The sequence below is a fragment of the Jaculus jaculus genome, chromosome 3 (assembly GCF_020740685.1).
Source record: "Jaculus jaculus isolate mJacJac1 chromosome 3, mJacJac1.mat.Y.cur, whole genome shotgun sequence".
NCBI lineage: Eukaryota > Metazoa > Chordata > Mammalia > Rodentia > Dipodidae > Jaculus > Jaculus jaculus.
Window position 1 is genome coordinate 164,339,074 of NC_059104.1, and position 19,661 is coordinate 164,358,734.

The 19,661-nt window shown below is 47.3% G+C and overlaps 1 protein-coding gene across 1 annotated transcript in view; it reads left to right on the plus strand.

Annotated features, from left to right (window-relative positions):
- Tenm4 (teneurin transmembrane protein 4) overlaps positions 1-19,661 on the plus strand; it is a 1,065,388-nt gene that overhangs the window by 923,436 nt on the left and 122,291 nt on the right. Inside the window, 1 exon segment of the mRNA XM_045144966.1 lies at positions 17,975-18,160. Within this exon segment, the coding sequence (XP_045000901.1) occupies positions 17,975-18,160 (186 nt within the window).

Consider the following 19,661-nt stretch of genomic DNA (forward strand, 5'->3'; position numbering starts at 1 on the left):
CCTTGTATCGTTCATTATGTGGCCGCAAAGCTAATTTATGACAGGTCTATAACTGTGCCTTGCACTGCTAATCCCTGATGAAATTCCACAGCCTTGGAGGAGGCAGGTGTAGCTTTGCCTGAGATTTTTGAGGAGTTGGACCTGTAAACAGAGATGAGTGAACCACTGGAAAGGGCTTTGACTGAGTTTGTGGATCTTTCCCTCCTCACTCCTGGGTTTACCACTCTCATCCCCGATATCAAGCACACATGTGGATTCCCGTGGGAAAACAGGAGCATCCTGTGCCGGCAGCAGACAGTGCTGAGTGCAAATCCTGACGCTGCTCCTTGCTAACTAGAACTTGGGGTCAGCCACTTTCGCCGCTTAAGATAGTACCTCGCTTTCGGGGAGTTTTGTGGGAAATTTTTAAGACAATATAAAAAGAGAGTGTAGCATGTCCCTGGGCCTGTGATATGCCCTCGATAAATGTTATCTCTTGTTACAATTTTGAGTAAAATACCCATCAGTGAAAATGCCTAATACTTGCATAGACATGTGATAGTCACAGACAAGCTGAGATGTGCCCTTTCAGAAACATGGATCATCATCTTTAGCCTGTAACTAACTAAATTGTGTCATGGCAGCTACCAGGCCAGGAATTCAAAGATGACTGCAAAGTTATCACGCCCCTTTGCAATAATAATGTTGAGCTCCTCAGAAAACAAACAAGGTATTTCACACAGAAACACACGCACACACCACTGCCCCATCTGTGAGCAGCAGGGAATCATCCGCATGCTGGTGGTAAGAATCAGGGGTGACTGTGACTTGTCTAAGGCACCCTGGTTGGTGAGGAGGTAGGAGTCAGATCCCAGAACAGGGCTTGAGGGTTAACCTATTTTTTCTTCCCCTGTACCATCTCCCCACTGCCATACTTGTCAGCTGGCACCTCGCCCGTGGAAGACCAGGAGAGTAACAAAAGGAGTTCAAATGTTCTTTCCCCTCTGCTCTCAAATACGTAGGGCTTACCTGCCTGGGTGCAAGCCTGGTTTGGCCACATGCTAACAGTGTGACATGGGCAAGAAGATTAAATTTTCTCCAGTTGCCTTATGTGACAGACAGGGGCACTAATCCCTATCTCAGCAAGTTACGTTACCATTAAAGGACATCGTTTTTGTACACACGTAGCAGTCAGTGGTCACCAGAGAATAAGAACTTGATGCATTTCTGTCACCTCCCTCCCTCCTAAGGCTGCTTTCACCCCTAGAACCCACCTTAAAAGGGTTTTTGCAAGGCTGGAGATGGCTTAGCAGTTAAGGAGCTTACCTACAAAGCCAAAGGACCCAGGTTCGGTTCCCCAGGACCCACATAAGCCAGATGCACAAAGGGGCACGTGCTTCTGGAATTTGTTTTGTTTTCAGTGGCTAGATGCCCTGGTACACCCATTCTATCTCTGTCTGCCTCTCTCCTTCTCTCTGCCTCTTTCTTTCCCCCCTCTCAAATAAATAAATAAAAATAAAAATATTTAAAACAGTTTTTGCAGGGAGGCGAAGCAAGAGATGCTTTGTTGCCTATGCTCACCACAGCCAGGAGGGTATGTCCATGGTCAGGGTCCTGGCTACAGGCCCATGAACAGGCTGTTCCCTCTCTCTTTTAGAACCCACGTCTTGAGTGGGCTTCAGGACGTGGTGGTTTAGCCTCTCAACCCTCAGCTTCCACCTAGATATGATGAACTTATGGGACTATTAGGAGGAGTAGGTGAGAACACGAGAGTGAAGTGGTTCTCCCCAAGCCTGGCACAGCTCTATCTGTGCTATGTGAGCTCTTTGCTGCCTGGCATGCAAGGCAGGCAGGGATGGTGCCCAGTGTTCATCGGAGGCCGCAGGCCAGCAGGCGCATCTTGAGTGATCTTCGCGCCATCGGCAGCGTTGACTGCAGGTTGAAGGGCTGGCAGAGATGGACCCGCGCCTGCCGCCTCCGAGGAGGAAGGACCGTCTCCTCCCTGAGATGAGTGTCTGGCTGTTGGGCACCGAGAGCAAGATTTAATGAAGGCAGCTTAAATCAACATGCCCTGTAATGAAATGTGAGCTGACAAGCTCCTCAGCGCTTCCATGAGGTCTGTGGAAACAGTGAAGTCAGATTTTATACAAGTGTTTACTCAGGTCCCTGGTTCCCAGCAAACTTGGCATCCTGTCTCATCTCAGAAACTTCGCTAAGCCAGTCTCCTTCATGTGGACCTCCGTCATTACAAGCCACATACAGGATAACTGTGGAAACAAACTCTTATAAGCCACGAGAGAATGGCCAACCCCTGGCCTCTAGCACCTCAGTCCTGTGCTCTGGGCCCAGCAGGGTGTCACTTAATGAGTCACTTGGGCTGGCAGTGGCGACAGTAGGCGATGTGATTGCTGTCGCTGTGACTGACAGAAAGGAAAGAAGAAATGACTTGCCCAAAACAATTCCGCTTACAAGCAACAAAGTTTAAATTAAGCCAAGGCCATGGTTTTTTCAATCCTCAGCTCTTGCTTCCAGCTCCTTTCCCATCCCTTCTTGTCAGTCACCCTGCCTTTCTTTCTGACAAGCCTCGGGATGGAGTGGTAATTACAAGGTCATCTGTCTCTTCACACTTACTGTGTACCAGTCACTGAAGCGCATGTTGTATAGCCATTACCCTGGTTAAGGCTCAGAAAAGGCCTTCAGAGGCAGGATCACCAGGATTTCCATTTTCTAGATAAGGAAACTTGAAGATCAGATGCGTTGCTACTTGCCAGCACCCACACTACACTATTAGCAAGCTGAAGAATCTAGCCAGATCTGTGTCCAAAGATTCTTCTGGACATAAGTAAGCTTTCTGTCACTGTGACAAAATATCTGCAAGATGATCAACTGAAAAAGAGCACGGATGGTTAACTTGGCTCTCAGTTTAGGAAGTTCAGTCCCTGGCCAGTTGGCCCCATGGCTTATGGGCCTGTAATAAGGCAGCACCTCATGGTCGGGGAATAGAATACGGGAGTCTCCTACATCATGGTAACTGGTCGTGAAAGAGGGGGAAGGAAGGGGACAGAGGGCTGGAGAGATGGCTCAGGGGTTAAGGCGCTTGCCTGTGAAGCCCAAGGACTCATGTTCAACTCTCCAGGTCCCATGTAAGCCAAACGCACAGTGACACAAGCACGCAGTATCTCACACATGCACAAGGGGGCGCACGTGTGTGGAGTTCAGTTGCAGTGGCTGGAGGCCATGGCACACCAATTCTCTCTCTCATACTCTTGCTCTCTTGCATTAAGAAAAAGGAGCCAGAATCTTAGTATTCCCTTTTAAGATATGCCCCCAACAACCTAACGTCTTCCTACCTCCTAAAGGGTCAGTCACGCCCCAGTAAGACCACAGGCTGAGAACTAAACTTTAAGCATATGGCCTTTGGGAAACATTCAGAATACAAACTATGGCACTAAGCACTATGGTAATCTGAGCTATGTACTGCAGTCATGTCTCTCTCAAAACAAGCTGTGAACTCCAAGAGGTCAGGGTCTATCTGTCAGGATTCCCAGCACAGGGCCAGACATACGTTAGGTTCTCAGGGATTGTTGTGTGAGCGGCCCAACCAAGTAATGAGCATAGCGGGAACAAAAGAACCCACCGCAGACAGAGGGATGGAGGGGATGCAACTGAAGCTGTCCAGGAAGACCCTCGCACCATCAGAGGACGGATAGCTGACTTGTTTCAGGGCTCCCCTCTCCCTGTTCCCCTCCACATCTTTCCTTCCCACCCACCTTCCACTCGTTCTGCAGAGCTGAAACCAGACCCTGGTCTCCATACCTCTGTCGTTTTGCAAGTCTCGTTTCTGCCATGCTTACTAGTCTGCCCTTCCCTTCCTGGATAAGGACCAACATTGGTTCACCAAGCCATTCCAGCCGGGAATAGCAGTGCTGTCCTGGATGCCCCATCAGCTTTCATACAAAGAGGGCACACTCCACATCTTTACAGAAGGACTCTCTCTCTCCCCTAAGTGCTTTAGTTGGCTTTTTAGCCTTTGGGGCTCAGTGTTGCCTTTTAAATAAAGGGAAAAAATTTAACTTCTTTGCATTGGTCCTTAAAATTGGCAAGGCCAACCTTTCTTCCAGATTCTACTGGCTCCTGAAGAAGAATTTGGGCAATTGCCCCTTCGCTAGTTCGTTACGGCTCTTTCTTCCCACCCTCTCCCCAGAGCCTCTGTCCTCAGCCTCATGAATTCAGTTCTCATCTCCGTTGCTCGGTGAGCTCTCTCATCTTATCTTCCATAAATGACTTTTATTTGAGAGGAGACTTTCACTGCATTTTATTCCTCTGGGTTGCTGGCTCACAGAAGCAGTGCATGGCAGAGATCTTTGCCTGTAAAATGCTCATGTTGGTGGTTTATGATTCTTATAATTTCATTGCACTTGAATTTCATGGACTAACAGGTGGAGATATTTTGGAGATTCGGTGGCACAAGTTCACGTGCCATCAGTAAGAATAGCATGGGATTTGGAGTAGGACCAGTCTAGATTGTCAAGCCTTGGCTTATCCATTAGCATATCTAATGATACTCACATTGCAGGGCTATTTGCCAAATTAGCTTTAATATGTATGCATAAGATGCCTAGCATGGTGGCTGGCATTCAGTAAGTACTTAATAAATGAAGTGTGAGTGTATATTTTTAGAATGCATGATTAGATCTAAATTAGCCAAGCAGTTCCTAGATTCAAACAAAGTTAAGTTTGAGGACAGTTTATATAGTGATGGTACAGTGTCAGGGGCTTCGTGATGAGTCAATGTTAAACAGTTTGTTTACCCTCCAAGTTGCAGTGTCCTTGTAGTTCTTGAATCTCTCTGCTGCTTTTCCCCTCTCCCACCCAGACCCAAGACCGGTTCCTGACTCTCAACACAGTCACTATGTGCTGAAACATTCATCCCCAAATAGCCAGGTCAGGGCCCCACAGCACAAGGGCCACACTGCATTAGCATCAGCCTTTTCTCGAAACAGCAAGCTTCCTGAGCTCTATTCCAGATAAGAGTTCAACCTCTGGACCTCTGCTTTGGTGGGTATCCATACAAAATATGTTTTTACTAATAATAGTAATAATAATAATAATAATAAACATTAAAAAAGAGTTCAACCTGCATAGAAAATCTTCCAGAGCACCTCCAGATCTTCACCCACCCCCTCTTCGCAAGTCCCTTTCATTCATTCCAGATCCCTTCCCACCACTGTATGTGCAGGACTGGAGAACCAGAGAACTCTGCAGGCTCCTCAGGAGGTGGAGAACCTGAGCACGCAGCCTGCTGACATCACTGCTTCATGTGTATACAGCAGGGTCAGGAGCATGAGAGCAGAATGGCTGCGCTTGGTCAGGAGATGGCCTGACCAGGTCCTCACTGAGAAGCCTTGAGAGACATTCTGTAAAAGGAGACTAAAGAAAGGCTCCCTGGTGGCCAAGAAGGGGAAGGCAATGCAGGCAGAAGGAACCACATGAGCCAAGGAGAGCTGTGTGAGAGTCTGGCTGTACCACAGTCTGAATGGCAAGTGAAAGCCCCAGGGCAGAGTTGGGTTGGGAGAGCAGGAAGTGAAACCAGAACTCAGGCAGGGTCCCAAATCCAGGGACTCACTGAGTGCCTTGCCAAAAATCTTAGATTAATTTCTTTTTTCAGTGAACATGGACTATTTCCTTTTCAGACTGTACCTCAGGGCTCTTTCTGTGGTCTCAGCTCAACCTGACCTAAGTTTTTCTGGAACTTGGAAAGACCTTCCAGAAAATTCAATTGCAATCTCTCTGAACTCTCATGTTCTTCTCTACCACTCTTCTTTCCTACCAAAAGAAAAGAAAATCATCAAGCATGATGAGGCAATAATGATTGGGTAGGGAGCTGAAGAGCTGTGTTCTTAAATTAAGTCACAATTGACAGCAAAATGAACCAAATGCTTTAAAAAAAAAAAAGCTGAAAGTAGCAGTAGGGTTAAAAAAATTAAAGCTCTAAACATAGCCATTGCATTACTGCTAAATTTTTTAAATGGTAATTCAATTTTATTTACGAGGCAAAATATAATTACATTTAAATATGAGGGAGCAGAATTTAATTCTTATTAATGACAGAAAGACAGAGTGAGATGCTTTAATGCTAGAGAAATTGTCTTATGTTCATGGATGGGAGAGAAAATTAGATTCAGCGTCGAGCATTCTCCCCTGTTACAAGTCTCATTTGTGTAGCCGGAATTGTTCCCTCTCTGAGAAACATTACCTTCTCAGCCCAGAAAGCACAGCACCGACAGCCAATTAAACATCAAAAGGAAATGATCAGACTGGTCTATTTCTGTGTAGGTATGTTACAGGACAGGAAACTCAAGGTTAGAGTTTCACCAGAGAAATAATACCCATTGAGACTTGACATTTCCCATACTCCCTTCTGAACAGCGAGTGACAGCCTGAAAAGAATCAAAGTTCAGAATAATAAATATCTGAGAGATTGACATTGCCACAGAGAAGGAGGGGGATTCGTTGGTGGGAGGAAGGGAAGAGCCCACCAGCTGTCTGAGAAGTAGCATAGAGGTTTAGGCACAATAAGATGGTCAGCTCCTAACATTTAATCAAAGACTGCAAAATTGGGCCCAGACAGGCATGCTGCTAAATACTGCCAGAGTTAAAGGTTGATAAAGCAAGAGCTGGCAGCTTAGTAATTTAGTGGAATTTCCCTCGACAGCCCTGGAACATTTTCTATCAGAAATGGAGCTCTTCAGTATGCAAATATAAGCCCTCCCGCAATTGGACTTCACAATCAGGTTTCTGTTTGGATGCCCAGGCTGACACTTGGTACCAGATCTCCAGTTATCTTCCTGCTGCTATGATAACTTGTGATTTTTTTTAAAAAAATGACTTCTTTGAATAGAAATTTTATGTTTCACAGAGCCCTTTCATTGTGTGTGCTTCATGACTTTTAGCCCCACAAGTATATAAGCTTCCAACATGATGGATGGTGTAATTCCCAGGAAGCCAGGGTTTAGGGGCCAAAGCTATCTTGGGGAAACCAAGATTCAAATGCAAGTTCTTCTGGGACCAGAGCCCATATTGATGCCCTGTACAACTCTGTCATTAACTGCTACCAAGGTTTGTGCTGAAACTGACAATGCAAATATCGAGTTCTTGACAGCCCATTCAGTAGTGCCATTTTCAGGGACCATGTAAATTGTATCCAAGAAACAGAGCAATTGCTTCCAGTTGGGCACATGTGGGTGGCTTCTTGGAGGAGGTATGAGTTAAGGTGGGTGACAGATGTTGGCAGAGGTAAATAGCACCTTGCAGGACCTCCTGTAGAATTCAGAAGTTCCTAAGATACTCAGAAGGGGGACAGAGCAAGGCATTTTCCAGGCATTTCTGGTACTGTGGAGTGGTTCGTTTTAGGGAGTTTATGGCAACAGTGAGACATAGGACAAGGTGACAGAGGCCACAGGCATCAGAAGGTGAATGGCATGAAGAGGGTTTGGATTTTACCTGTTGTTGGGAGTCATGGAGGAGTTTTAAGCAGAGGTCTGATGTGGCTGCGTTTGGTTGTTGAAAGCTCTGGGACAGGTCTAAGATACCTGGAGGACATCCGGGTAGCAGTGTCCAGGAAAGTGTTAGAGAAAAGGGGTTCACTGGTAGGTGGAGAAATGAGCCTTTTATCAAAGAAGATTGGGGTCAGAGGTCTTGAGGAATAAGATTTAGTATCAACTGTCTCTTTAGTCCCCCACCCGTGGGCCTCTTGGTAGGGTTTTTGTTGGGTTTCAGCACTCGCCAAAATACACGTCTCAGTCCTGTCATTTGGTTTCTTTGCTCCTCATCCCTTTCCTGGCTGGTTATCTTGACAAGTCAGACCTCATTTGGAGGCCTCCTCTGAGCTAGGTTTGAGGTCCCTTAATCAGGAAGCCAGAGACCCTGCAATTATGACGAACAGCGGTGGCTTACCGCTTCTTGCCACAGGTATTTTGTAAGGGCTTGAAATCCGTGTCCTGAGGGGATGGGTGTGGAGTCCCGCTCTGCGGCCAGCGTCCTGGATTGCACTTCTTCTCCGCTGGGTCTGAGAGCTCTCGCAGCTCCTCCAGTGAGGTGAGAGGCCATGTGCTTTCCAAGGCTCATTAGCTTTCTGCCTCCTCGATCTGTGGGACAGAGCCATGGCTCGGAGCAGCTCTGGCCGGCAGGTGATAGAGAAGAAAGTTGAAAAGCACCGGAGAGCGGCTTGAGTTTGGCCTCGGAGTCTAGAGGAGACTAATTACTATGGGGAACTCACAGGCTTTTTCCTATACCTTCTTCTGCTTCTGGCTTCTTCCTGAAACCTGCTCTGAGACAAAAAAAAAAAAAATCTTCTCAACTTGTGAGGGGAGGAGGGGGGGTGCATGCTTATCGAATGCTGTAATAGGTTCTTAGAAATACAGGAAGATCTCACTTGAGAGCTCACCTGTAATAGTATTACATGTCATGTGCTGGGCACAGCTGCTGGTTTTGTGTTTGTTTACATACACCAATTCCTTATAGATGGGGGTCATTTTATATCATCTCCTCATTCCCAGACTCCAGGAATATCTTGTATAGTAGCAAGTGTCCAGTAAAGTTTTAAGTCAATTTTAAAATCTGGGTGGATATGGATCATGCTCACCATTTTTATCAGTGACACAGAGAAAGATCAGAGGTGGGCAGCCTTTGTATTCTGTACGTAGAACGTAGGGGAGCTGGGAAACTCAACTTGGTTCAGGACTCCAAGCATCTGTTGTATGCAAAAATCACAGAACAGTGATAATCATCACGTGGTGCACTCCAGCCCATGCCACTGGAATCTGCCAACACAGAGACGCTGTCAGAAGATGCATTTCCTGGATAAGGCTCACTGGGAAGTGTGGCTATTCATCTGGGCTGGCAGGATCCTGGAGGCACCGCAGGTAGACTAATGACCCTTAGAAAATGATGCACCCAGAAGTGCTTTGGGACGGCGGAAGATGAAGCCCTTTCAGCTGAGGCCAAGGGGCGGGCTCCGAAGGAGAGATGGCAGTGGAGCAAGAACTGGAAGCCCTTGTGGACTGGGGCGCGTGAAGATGGAGCAAAGGAGGGCCTGGATCGGGGGAGCAACACGTGCAGAAGCTCAGAGCACGTCTCTCCTGCAGCCACTGGCAGATTGTGGATGAGTTTCTGCTCAAGTTCTAGCATGCACGCCATCATGTGGCGTGGGCCAAGGCACTTTGACTCCAGGCCCTTGCTTTCCTGTCTACAGTGGATCTCAGAGGTTCCTTCCCACCACAAAACCTGCTCTTCTCAGTACCTAGTTCTCCTTTGACACTTCAGCCACTAAAGCGGATCTCCTGGCCAGAACCAGCCACTTCCAGCCCAGCATCAGCTCTCTCCTGTTTGCCCTTCTCTCCAGTCTGCACCCCTCCCAGCATCCTGAACCTCTGACTACCTTCCTGCGTCACTCACAGCTCCCTTGTTTTTGTGACTTCCTTCCCTACCTTGCAACACCTAGGATCACCCCAACCATTCACCATCTGAGGACTTAACAGCTGACTCCTGAGCTCCGCAGCCACTCATAGATCCACCCGGTGCAGTTCTTCCTCGCTTACATCAAGAACTCTCATTTCCAGATCCCCAAAAGGGCTGTTTCAGTGATCACATCTATTCACCTGCACTCGGCTCAACAGAGACTCCTGTACCCTGCCCCTGAACACTGAGGCCATGGCTGAAATACTTCCCCATTTTCCTGGGTGGTTCCCCCACATAGCCTGTGCCCCTCCACCTCTCTACGTGTATCCCTCTCCCCAAGGAATAATCTGCCCACAAGTCCTGTCCTGCTACTTCTGCTTAGGATTCAGGGCTCACCAACTGTTTCATAGCGCCTTGGTGGAAGGTCACTTCCTTGTCCCCCCTCCCACATCTTCAGACCCTCCCTTCCTCTGTCTATTTATAGCATATAAACATGATGCAATTGCCATGTAATAGACATTTGCTCCATGAATGATGGACAGGATACTAAGCACATCCCAATGGAGTTCCTAAAACTTTCTCGTAAGCCAAAGACACTGATATGCATGCCTTAGTTTGCAGTTGGAGAGCAGAGGCGTAGAAGGGTGAAATAACTTGTTCAGATCACATGCTTGGGCTGATGGGTCATGAGTGGAGACCTGGCTAAGGGATGAAACAGTTAGGATAGATAGATGGGCTGGTGGGTGAGCAGACAGACAGAAAAATAAACAGAAGGAAACAGGCTTAATCTGGTAAGGATTAGGTCAAAGTGAGGAAGGAAACGTTAATGATAATTTCAGCAATTGTATAGACTAGCCCAGGCAATGAGCTAATATACAACTTACAGTCACAGAAGACTGACAGATTGCATCTGAGGTCTTGCCTAAACCTGATCCCATAATTAACAGATCCCAGAGCTGTGTTAATCATAGTTAGCTTTCATTCAAGCTAAGTACCATTGAGCAAGTCACTTCATTTCTCCAAGCTGTTTCCTCAACTGTTATGTGGGAGTGCAAGTACCATTCAGGGCTGTCATGCGACTTTACTGAGGCAGCGTGCGTGCAGCTCCACCAGCCATCGTGAGCCACGGCGGATTCTCCGGTCCCTCCTGCTTTTGGACTCACATACTGGCTACTGGGACTTGGACTTTAAGTCTGCCAAAATTTCAAAATCTAGCAATTAAACAGAAAATGCTATCAGGAAACATTTTTAACTTATTAAGCCCTCTATTGAAATTTCTTAAGGCTATTCTCCAAAGCTCAGGTCTTGAGCAAAATGAACTGATCTTGCTTATTATCCCTTTTAGCGCTCAATACAGACTTATGAAAAGACTTCCCAGGAGGTCGGATGAATCACAGACTTTGTTTACACAGTCCTGAATTTCCAAAAACATCTTCTCCTTCATGTTTCTTGCTCAGTGGTACAGTATACAGATATTTGGGTGTGGTCTCTTTTGTAAACCCTACTTGTCTCAATTTTTTTCTATATACATATGTATATATACGTATGTATTTACAAGCAGAAACAGAGAGAAAGAGAGAACAAATGGGCATGCCAGAGCCTCTAGCCACTGCAAATGGACCCCAGATGCATGGATCACTTTGTGCATCTGGCTTTGCATGAGTACTGGAGAATCAAGCCCGGTCCGTCAGGCTTCGTAGGCAAGCTAGCACCTTAACTGCTGAGCTAGCTATCTCTCCAGCCCTGCTTGTGTCCATTTTGAGGATCTTTCCAAGTAGAAGATATTTTATGGGGAAATTATGCATAAATCTCTCCTGTTAGGAGAAAGACACAGCTTCACCTACTAGCTATTTTAATGAGCAGGATTGTAAAATAAGTCCAGACAAATTAAAACACAGCTATGATAGGTCCCAGCTTCATCCGGGCTTGTGCGGGGATTAGCATGTAATGAGAGAAGCCTGGGACAGTTTTCCCCTGACGTATACACTTTTTGGCATACTCACTAATAACTGTGCCTTCTATCTTTTCCTACCCTTTTTTACCTCTTCCATGTCAGAGAACGATAACAGATGGGCTGGGTGTGGTGGTGCACGCCTTTAATCCCAGCACCCTGGAGGCAGAAGTAAGAGGATCCCTGTGAGCTTGAGGCCAGCCTGAAACTACAGAGTGGATTCCAGGTCAGCTTGGGCTAAAGCAAGACCCTAGCTCAGAAAAAAAATAAAAATAAAAATAAAATAAAAGACACAAATGCAGCTCAGGCAGTGGTATGAAGGAAATGTGTCTGAGAGTACATGGACTCTTCACAATGACAGAGTTCACAATCAAAACCTGGAGAAGATGAGTGTCAGAAAAGCTTAGGTATCAAGGGCATGACGCCCCTATGTAAATATAGTTGGCAGGGGAGTTTATTATACACTATGGCTCTGAGATAGACTTGAGCCAGCTGACATGCATTCTTCTATGAAGTCTTAAAAGTGTCTGTTCTTTTAACAGTTATGGAAAACTATGCTGTACCATGCCTGGCACTGGCACCAGGGAGCCATGATAGATAAGACCCAACAGTCTTCCAGTGGATAGGAAAGAAGACGGGAACATAAGTGAAGGGGCTAGGTAGACAGGTACAAGGGAGTCCTTGGCTTGACTTTTCTGTAAGACAAGAGCTGTTTCTTGGCCTGGCTGCTTCATCTCCAAGGCCCTGACCAATCCAGAAAGTAGTTGATAAGCTTGGAAAAGGAATCCTAGGACTGGGCTGGAGAGATGGCTTAGCAGTTAAAGCACTTACCTGCAAAGCCAAAGGATCCAGGTTTGATTCTCCAGGACCCACATAAGCCAGATGCACAAGCTGCATGCATCTGGAGTTTGTTTGCCGCAGCTAGAGGCCCTGGCATGCTCGCGCTCGCTCGCTCTCTCTCCCTCCCTCTCTCTCTCTCTCAAAAATAAATAAATAAAAATAAAAACAATTAAACAAAGAATTCTAGGACAGTGAGCGATTCCAAGAAGAACCCCAGTCTTGGGGCTGGAGAAATGGCTCAGTGGTTAAAGGTGATTGCTTGTTTTCAAAGCCCAACAGCTTGGGTTCAAGTCCCTAGGAATGCAAAACCAGATTCACAAAGTGGCACATGCATATCAAATTCATTTGCAGTGGCAAGAGGCCCTGATGTGCCCATGCCCTCTCTCTCTCCTTGTCCCTAGCTCTATAACATATATATATATATATATATATATATATATATATATATATATATATATATATATATATATATATACTAGCCACTGCAAACGAACTCCAGAAGCATGCACCCCCTTGTGCATCTGGCTAATGGTGGGTCCTGGGGAATCGAACCTGGTTCCTTTGGCTTTGCAGGCAACCTCTTAACTACTAAGCCATCCCTCCAGCCATCCTACCCCTCCCCCCCCCACCTTTTTGCTTCTTTTTTGAGGCTGAGGTTATGTCCATTCAACATGCTAGAATTTAACTCTTGAGATCAGGAAAGCACCATTTATCATCATTACTGATTTTATCCACGGGCCCACCATAGGCCTTGCACCTAGTGAGCACCCAGAAAATCAAACCAGAAGAGAGTGATTCCTCCAATACCCTCTAAAGTGATTGATGCCATCCTCAGTTGACAAAGAAGAAAACCCGAGACTTGGGACCTGTGGCCCAAATTCCATAAGGGACCATTTCCATTATGAAAAGGCATTTGAGCCTTCAGAGCACATTCCGTCACATCGCTCTGTGTGGGTCTCGACAGCACTCGGTGAAGTTGTATCTGCTTTAATGTCAATGCAGAATCTGAGAAGGAAAAGATTGAATCTGTTCCTTTTATTTCAGGGGTTAAAAATAATAAATCAAAGTGGGGGGGGTGGGACTGCAACCTGAAGCCAAATGGTAAAGTAGCTTCTCAGGTTTCTACTCCCATCATGCATTACGGGGTCCCTTCCACTCAGTCAAACAGGCCTCTCTGTGTTATCATCAGTTAACACCCCATAAACATCAAGGTCACCAGCTTTGGGCCCCTTCCATTAAAATGTGCAAGAACTCACAGCCCAGCTTGTAAAGAACCCATGGTGGGGCACCCAGCTACCAAGCCACTTTAGCCTCATGCCAGAAGACAATGTCAGCGCTTAGATGGTCAGATCACAGTCTCTAGACGCTAACACGAAGACCAAGTGTCATTTTGGGAAACTATAAGGGTCTGACTCAGGTATAAAAAGAAGGAGCAGTGGGGCGAGAAATGGGTGCATTGGTTCTTTAGGAAAAAGCAGATTGTAAGAACCACCAAGTGGGTAGGAATACCCTAAAGCATGTTCCCCCCATCTGCCACTACCCCACAGGGACCGACTGAGACCTTCTTGGCCCCCACAGTGAATACCAAAACCCCACTGAGGAGGGCCCTAGGGAAATGGGGTCAGGGGCGAGGGGATTAAAGAGTATAACCTGTTAATATATATATATATATATTACAAACAAAGTTTCCCCTGCCTTGCTGGTTCTGAGGCTGTCTCTTCACCTGCAAAATGCTTGATTTACAAGACTGTTTCGTGCCAAGAATGTCAAAAACAATGAAAGTGCAAGAGGTGCCCATGTGACCTTGGAGAATGTTCTTGTATATCCCATGTCCCACATCTCACTCTTTTCACCTCTAAGGAGGATAGTTGCCAGTGTTCTAACAACGTTATTGTTCAACTTAAGTGAGAAATTGTATGTGAAGTGTACTTCGAAAGCTATAAGTCCTGATAGATGTGTTAGTTAAACTAAGAATGTCTCCCACATTATCTCATTTGATCTGACATGGGGCCAGAGAGATCTGTGATTCTTTATCCCCATTTTACAGAAAATGGAAAGCAAGGCTCAATGGATTGCATAATGTGTAGCTTGCACATTATCAGGCCAGTGAGTAACAATACCATGGGTAGATCCCAGACCTGTCTGGTGCCAAAGTCCATGGTATGAATCCATTGCACATAAGCAAAAAGGTACAAAAAGGTATTTGATCTTTGGAGTGCCAATATTAGTTCATGTTTTATTCGGACTGTGACCTCTTAGAAGTAGAGGTTGCATCTTCTCTGGGCACATCTCTGCCACAGAGTAGGCATGTGTGGAGGGTTGCTAGAAGGGTAAGTGAACTAAGAGGAATTCATTACCACCTACTCCAGGTCAGGTACTCAGTGCCCTCTAAGTGGGGGCTTTATCATCCCCACTGTTCAGAGGAAGAAAGGGAAACTCTGAGCAACAGAGTGGGGCACAGCAGGAAGATCTGGAATCTGAAATGCTCTGGTTCCAGATCTTACCATCATCTATTAGCGCTGCCTCCACACTAATACAGAGCTGAAGTGAAGCCCTGGATTCCCATCTGTTGATTCAGCCAACTGCACATTGAAAATATTTATAGATTGCTTCATCTGGGCTGAATACATATGGATGTTTTCTTGCCATTATTCTTAAACAATGTAACAAACAACTGTGGATGATGTGGCATTTATATTGTGTTAGGCATGACCATTTAGAGAGAATTTAAAGTGTAGAGGAAAATGCATGCAGGGTAAATGCATATGCTATGCCATTTTATAAAGGGACTGGAGCATCCATGGATTTTGATATTCAAGCAAGGGTCCTGGTACCAATCTCCTTGGGAGTCCAAGAGACAAACGATGACCCCCACCTCTTAGCTAAGACCCAAAATACCACTGGTGAGGGCAGGGAAAGGTTTGATTATTCCACTCTTGGCCTGTGGGACTTTATGTGCCCTGCTTCATAAAAACCCCACAACTTTAGCTACCTGTAATGTCCTGACTCACACCTCAGTGAACAGAAGCGCTGTTTGCTGTTGACTCTCACACGGTCAGCCAAATACTTGGGAAAAAAGTACCAGGTAAACCCAAACACATGCAAAGCTATTCCACCCTTCAAGAGCTCTCAGGGGAAAGCCACAGGCCTGCCCCAGACTAGCTGTCCTTTCAGTGTGTGCAGAAGTGTTAAAGCTGACACCGGGGTGTCAAGGCTTTGTAGAGTGTCACTCTTTGTCTTTAGGAAAACTCAAGATGTGTTCTGCCGGGGAACTTTGAGCAGCATCCTGGAGGGCCACCGGAGGTAGTGACAGCTAGCCACGCCTGTGCACAAGACATTTCCATTTGGATGGGTCACTGGAGAAGCAGACAGGCCTGCGGGCCTTCAGCCAGGCTGAGTGGCGCAGATGTGAACTGCTTCTCATCCTCAGGCCCCCATTTCATCCTCGGCGCTCTGTTCCATCACTTACTTGACAAGCCTTTACTCAGGTCTGTTCTGGGCCTTGTGCTAAACACCAGGAGCAGAGGCGATCAGAGGAAGCAGACACAGCTTGCTGCTGGTCAGACGGCAAGGCAGAGAATCACTGTGACATGTAGTATGGGACAGGAAGAAGCAGGGGGGTAACCACAGAGCAAATGACAGGAGACTTCATAGAAGAGCAGTGCATGAACCAAGCCTTAGAAGCAGACTGTGCTGTGTAACAGGGAGGGCGTTGTATCGGAGGATCTCTCCTGGAGCCCAGAGGGACCTTATATACCATCAGATGTCCCCTGAGGACACTGACACCCAAAGAGAGGGAGTAACCTTCCCAAGGTCACACAGTGGCTGAGCAGACATGGACCTCACAGATCTCTCTGAGCACCTTAGCTAGAAGTTCACTGTCCTGACCTCCGTTTCAGGAAGCCTTTCGTGGCTCACTTGGCTTTCGCCACGGCCTTTTGTAGTCTGCGCTGCTGTGTACAACATCCTGCTTCCCATACTCTCCACCCCCGGGCTTGTCCCCGGCCCCATCGTCCTTGGCCTGGTGTGATCTTCAGCTCGCCCTAACCCCACCCCAGCAGCTGAGCCGGGCCTGGTGCACTGCATGCAGTCATGACCTTCCTTCTGCGGTGGCTACTGGGCAGGATGTCTGCATAGGAGCACACCATAGTCAGCAGCTCTTACTGTGGCTCTCTAAAAATATTCTGTGTGTGTGTGTGTTCATGGCTGCATGAGTGTGCGTACATGTGTGTGTGCATGCATGTAGACACCAGAGGACAACTTCAGGAATGTCATCCACCTCCTCTGAGGCAGTCTCTCATTGGCCTGGAGCTTATGGATTAGGCTAGAGTGGCTGTCCGTCAAGCTCCATGGACCCTCCTGCCTCCACCTCCCCAACACTGGGATTACAGTTGGGCACAGTCACACCTGGTACATTCATATGAGTAACGGGAATTGAACTCACGTCCTCACACTTACAAGACGCACATTCTACTGACTGAGCTATCTACCCAGGCCCACTGTTTGTTTATTTTTTTAATTGATTTATCAACGTTTTATCCATTATTTCTAGGTTGGTAAGGAAGGTTGGAGAGCTAATCTTGTTTTTCTTTCCTTTATAAAAAAGTAGCTAAAATATTAACTACTTCTAGTCAGGCATGCCACTTAGTAGGGAATAATGGGCAGAGGCCACTTAACACAAGTTCCAATTAATCCACGGTAAAAGACATTTAAAGTGTTGGAATTTTTATACAGATTTGAAGACTATTGGGCTATGAGGCAAGAGTCAAGTCCCAGCCTCCCTCAGGTCCCTGGAGAGGATTTGGGGTCATGGGTGCTCCAGCTGTTTCCCCAGAAACTAGTTGCATTTTGAAGCCTTCACAAACCTCTGCCTTCAATAAGCCATAAAGCCACGGCTGGCCTGGAACCCGAGGGGCTTGTGAGTCAGGCCCTGTGTGTTTTGCACAGTCACACACATAGGCCTTTGTGAAGAGCCAGGCATCCCCATAGCTATGAAGGGCCCCCCCCGCATCCCCATAGCTATGAAGTGCCCCCCCCCCTCCCGGGCATCCCCATAGCCACCAAGCACCACCCCCCCCACCACCAGCTGTTTGCTTTGGATTCAAAAGGCAGCTCTTGGAGTGGAGGGACAACAGCATGCTGAAGGACCAACAATAAACCCAGCAAAGGCACAGGACAAGCTGCAGATTTGGGGCCACGACCCTGGGAAGTCCATAGGCAGGGCCGGCTCCCCTCCTTCTCCCTCTCCTCCAACTTCACTGGAGTCAGGGCTGTAGAGTCACGTCGCAGGGCCGCGGCCAGAAGCACAAAGCTCTTCGTCTGGCGACAGGGCCTCCCCCTAACTTGGTGTTCACACATAACCAGTTTTTAATTAAATTTGACTTTTCCACACATCTGTTCGGAAGGCCGGTCCCCTTTGGAAGTAGCAGGCACAAAAGCAGAGACGGACTGGCAGTAGGGAAAAGCAAACAGAGTGGAACCCCACGATCCCCCTATTTTGGTGATCAAGCCAGTGCCAGGCAGACCTCTTGCCTAGGGATGGCTGTCCTCCGAAGGAAGGGCATTGTCCTCACAGATCACTCTCCTAAGCCTTTGGAATCCCCACCATGCACAGAGCCTAGGTAAGTAGCCAAGTGTGACCCTTGTTCCCAGCAAGAACTGACTCAATTCCTTTTTTTTTCTTTTTGGTCCCTCTCCTCCCCCCACCCCCATCCCTTGGCTCTTTCCTCCTCCCTCCGCCCTCAGAAATCTGTGCGGCCGACTGCGGTGGCCACGGCGTCTGCGTGGGAGGCACCTGCCGCTGCGAAGACGGCTGGATGGGGGCCGCGTGCGACCAGCGCGCCTGCCACCCGCGCTGCGCAGAGCACGGGACCTGCCGCGACGGCAAGTGTGAGTGCAGCCCCGGTTGGAACGGCGAGCACTGCACCATCGGTATGAGAGGCATCCCCGGGGCACTTGGCTCTGCTGGGCGCTTCAGGGCCAGCCTGGGCCCCCATTGCATGTGGGGAGGGGCCAAAAGTCCTTTCATCTAGTGACATTATGACTGGCTTTTCCTAGACATCAGTTGGATTTGAACTCACCATTTGCCTTTTTTGGGTGTGTGTACCTTGGCCCCCCAGTTTGCATTTGCCACTCCCCCATAGCTGATTAATAGGCCTCACGATTCAGCCAGTGCTAGGCTAAATGCAAAACAGCTTGGGGTCCACAGAGAAGTCAAATGGCTGCCAATTAGCAGTGCTGTGACCACTCTGTGCCTCAGTTTCCTCATCTGCACAATGAGAGAATTGCACGTGGAGAGAGCTTGGCACAAGCTGGCACACAGTGGATGCTCAGCGCATTATTATCAATTCCAGTGTCTGGTAGTTGGAGTCCTAGTTGGCCCAGGAGTCTTCCAGAAAGGTCTGAAGCCCCGGGGCAAGCTTCACTCAAGCTCCAGGCCAGGCGTGCATTCCTCCCTCCCCTGTCCTCGGTTTCCATCCTGTCTGCGTCCGTCTCCTTTCCCCTCTCCCCGGGGGCTCCTCGGCACCAGTCCCCGCTGAAGCAGCTCTCTCGGCAGTTTTGGAAACAAGCTGATCACTTCGCTCCCATCTCTCTGCTTTTCCTGTGGGTTTTGTTGATCTTAAACACAGCCAGACGCTTTGCTTGGTTTATTATCCTGGAATGAACAATCACCAAAAGCTCTTTATTGAATCAACCGCTTTGTGTATGTGTTTTAACTTCTTCCCTTTCCATTTTTTTAAAGGAAGGGTTCTGTGATCAGATGGTAAGCACATGGCTTTAGAAGGCCGGATTCCAGGTGCCTCTCTCGGCTCAGAAAGTGACCTCTTGGGTCTCATAGAAACGTCAAGATGAGGCCTTAAGCTTTTGAGGGACAAAGGAATTTTAAGCAAATGGAGCTACCTCTCAATCCATTCCTTTTGTTTATTTTTTTCCTGCCATTAGTCCCTGTCCTTGGTCCTCTGTGATACCACTGAGCTAATCAGCAACTGAGCAACCTTACATTTATTAATGATAATAATAATAATATTTTTTGAGTGTTTACAGTATGCCAAGTATCGTGTCTACAACTTTAACTGGATATATATTTCTAACAATGTGAAGAGGTTCTGATTCTTTTTTTTTTTTTTTTCTCAGAGACTGAGGCTAAGAGCCATGTAACTTTTTTTTAATTTTTTTTTGGTCATTATTTATTTATTTATTTGAGAGCGACAGACACAGAGAGAAAGACAGATAGAGGGAGAGAGAGAGAATGGGCGCGCCAGGGCTTCCAGCCTCTGCACACGAACTCCAGACACGTGCGCCCCCTTGTGCATCTGGCTAATGTGGGACCTGGGGAACCGAGCCTCGAACCGGGGTCCTTAGGCTTCACAGGCAAGCGCTTAACCGCTAAGCCATCTCTCCAGCCCGCCATGTAACTTTTTAAACAGGACTC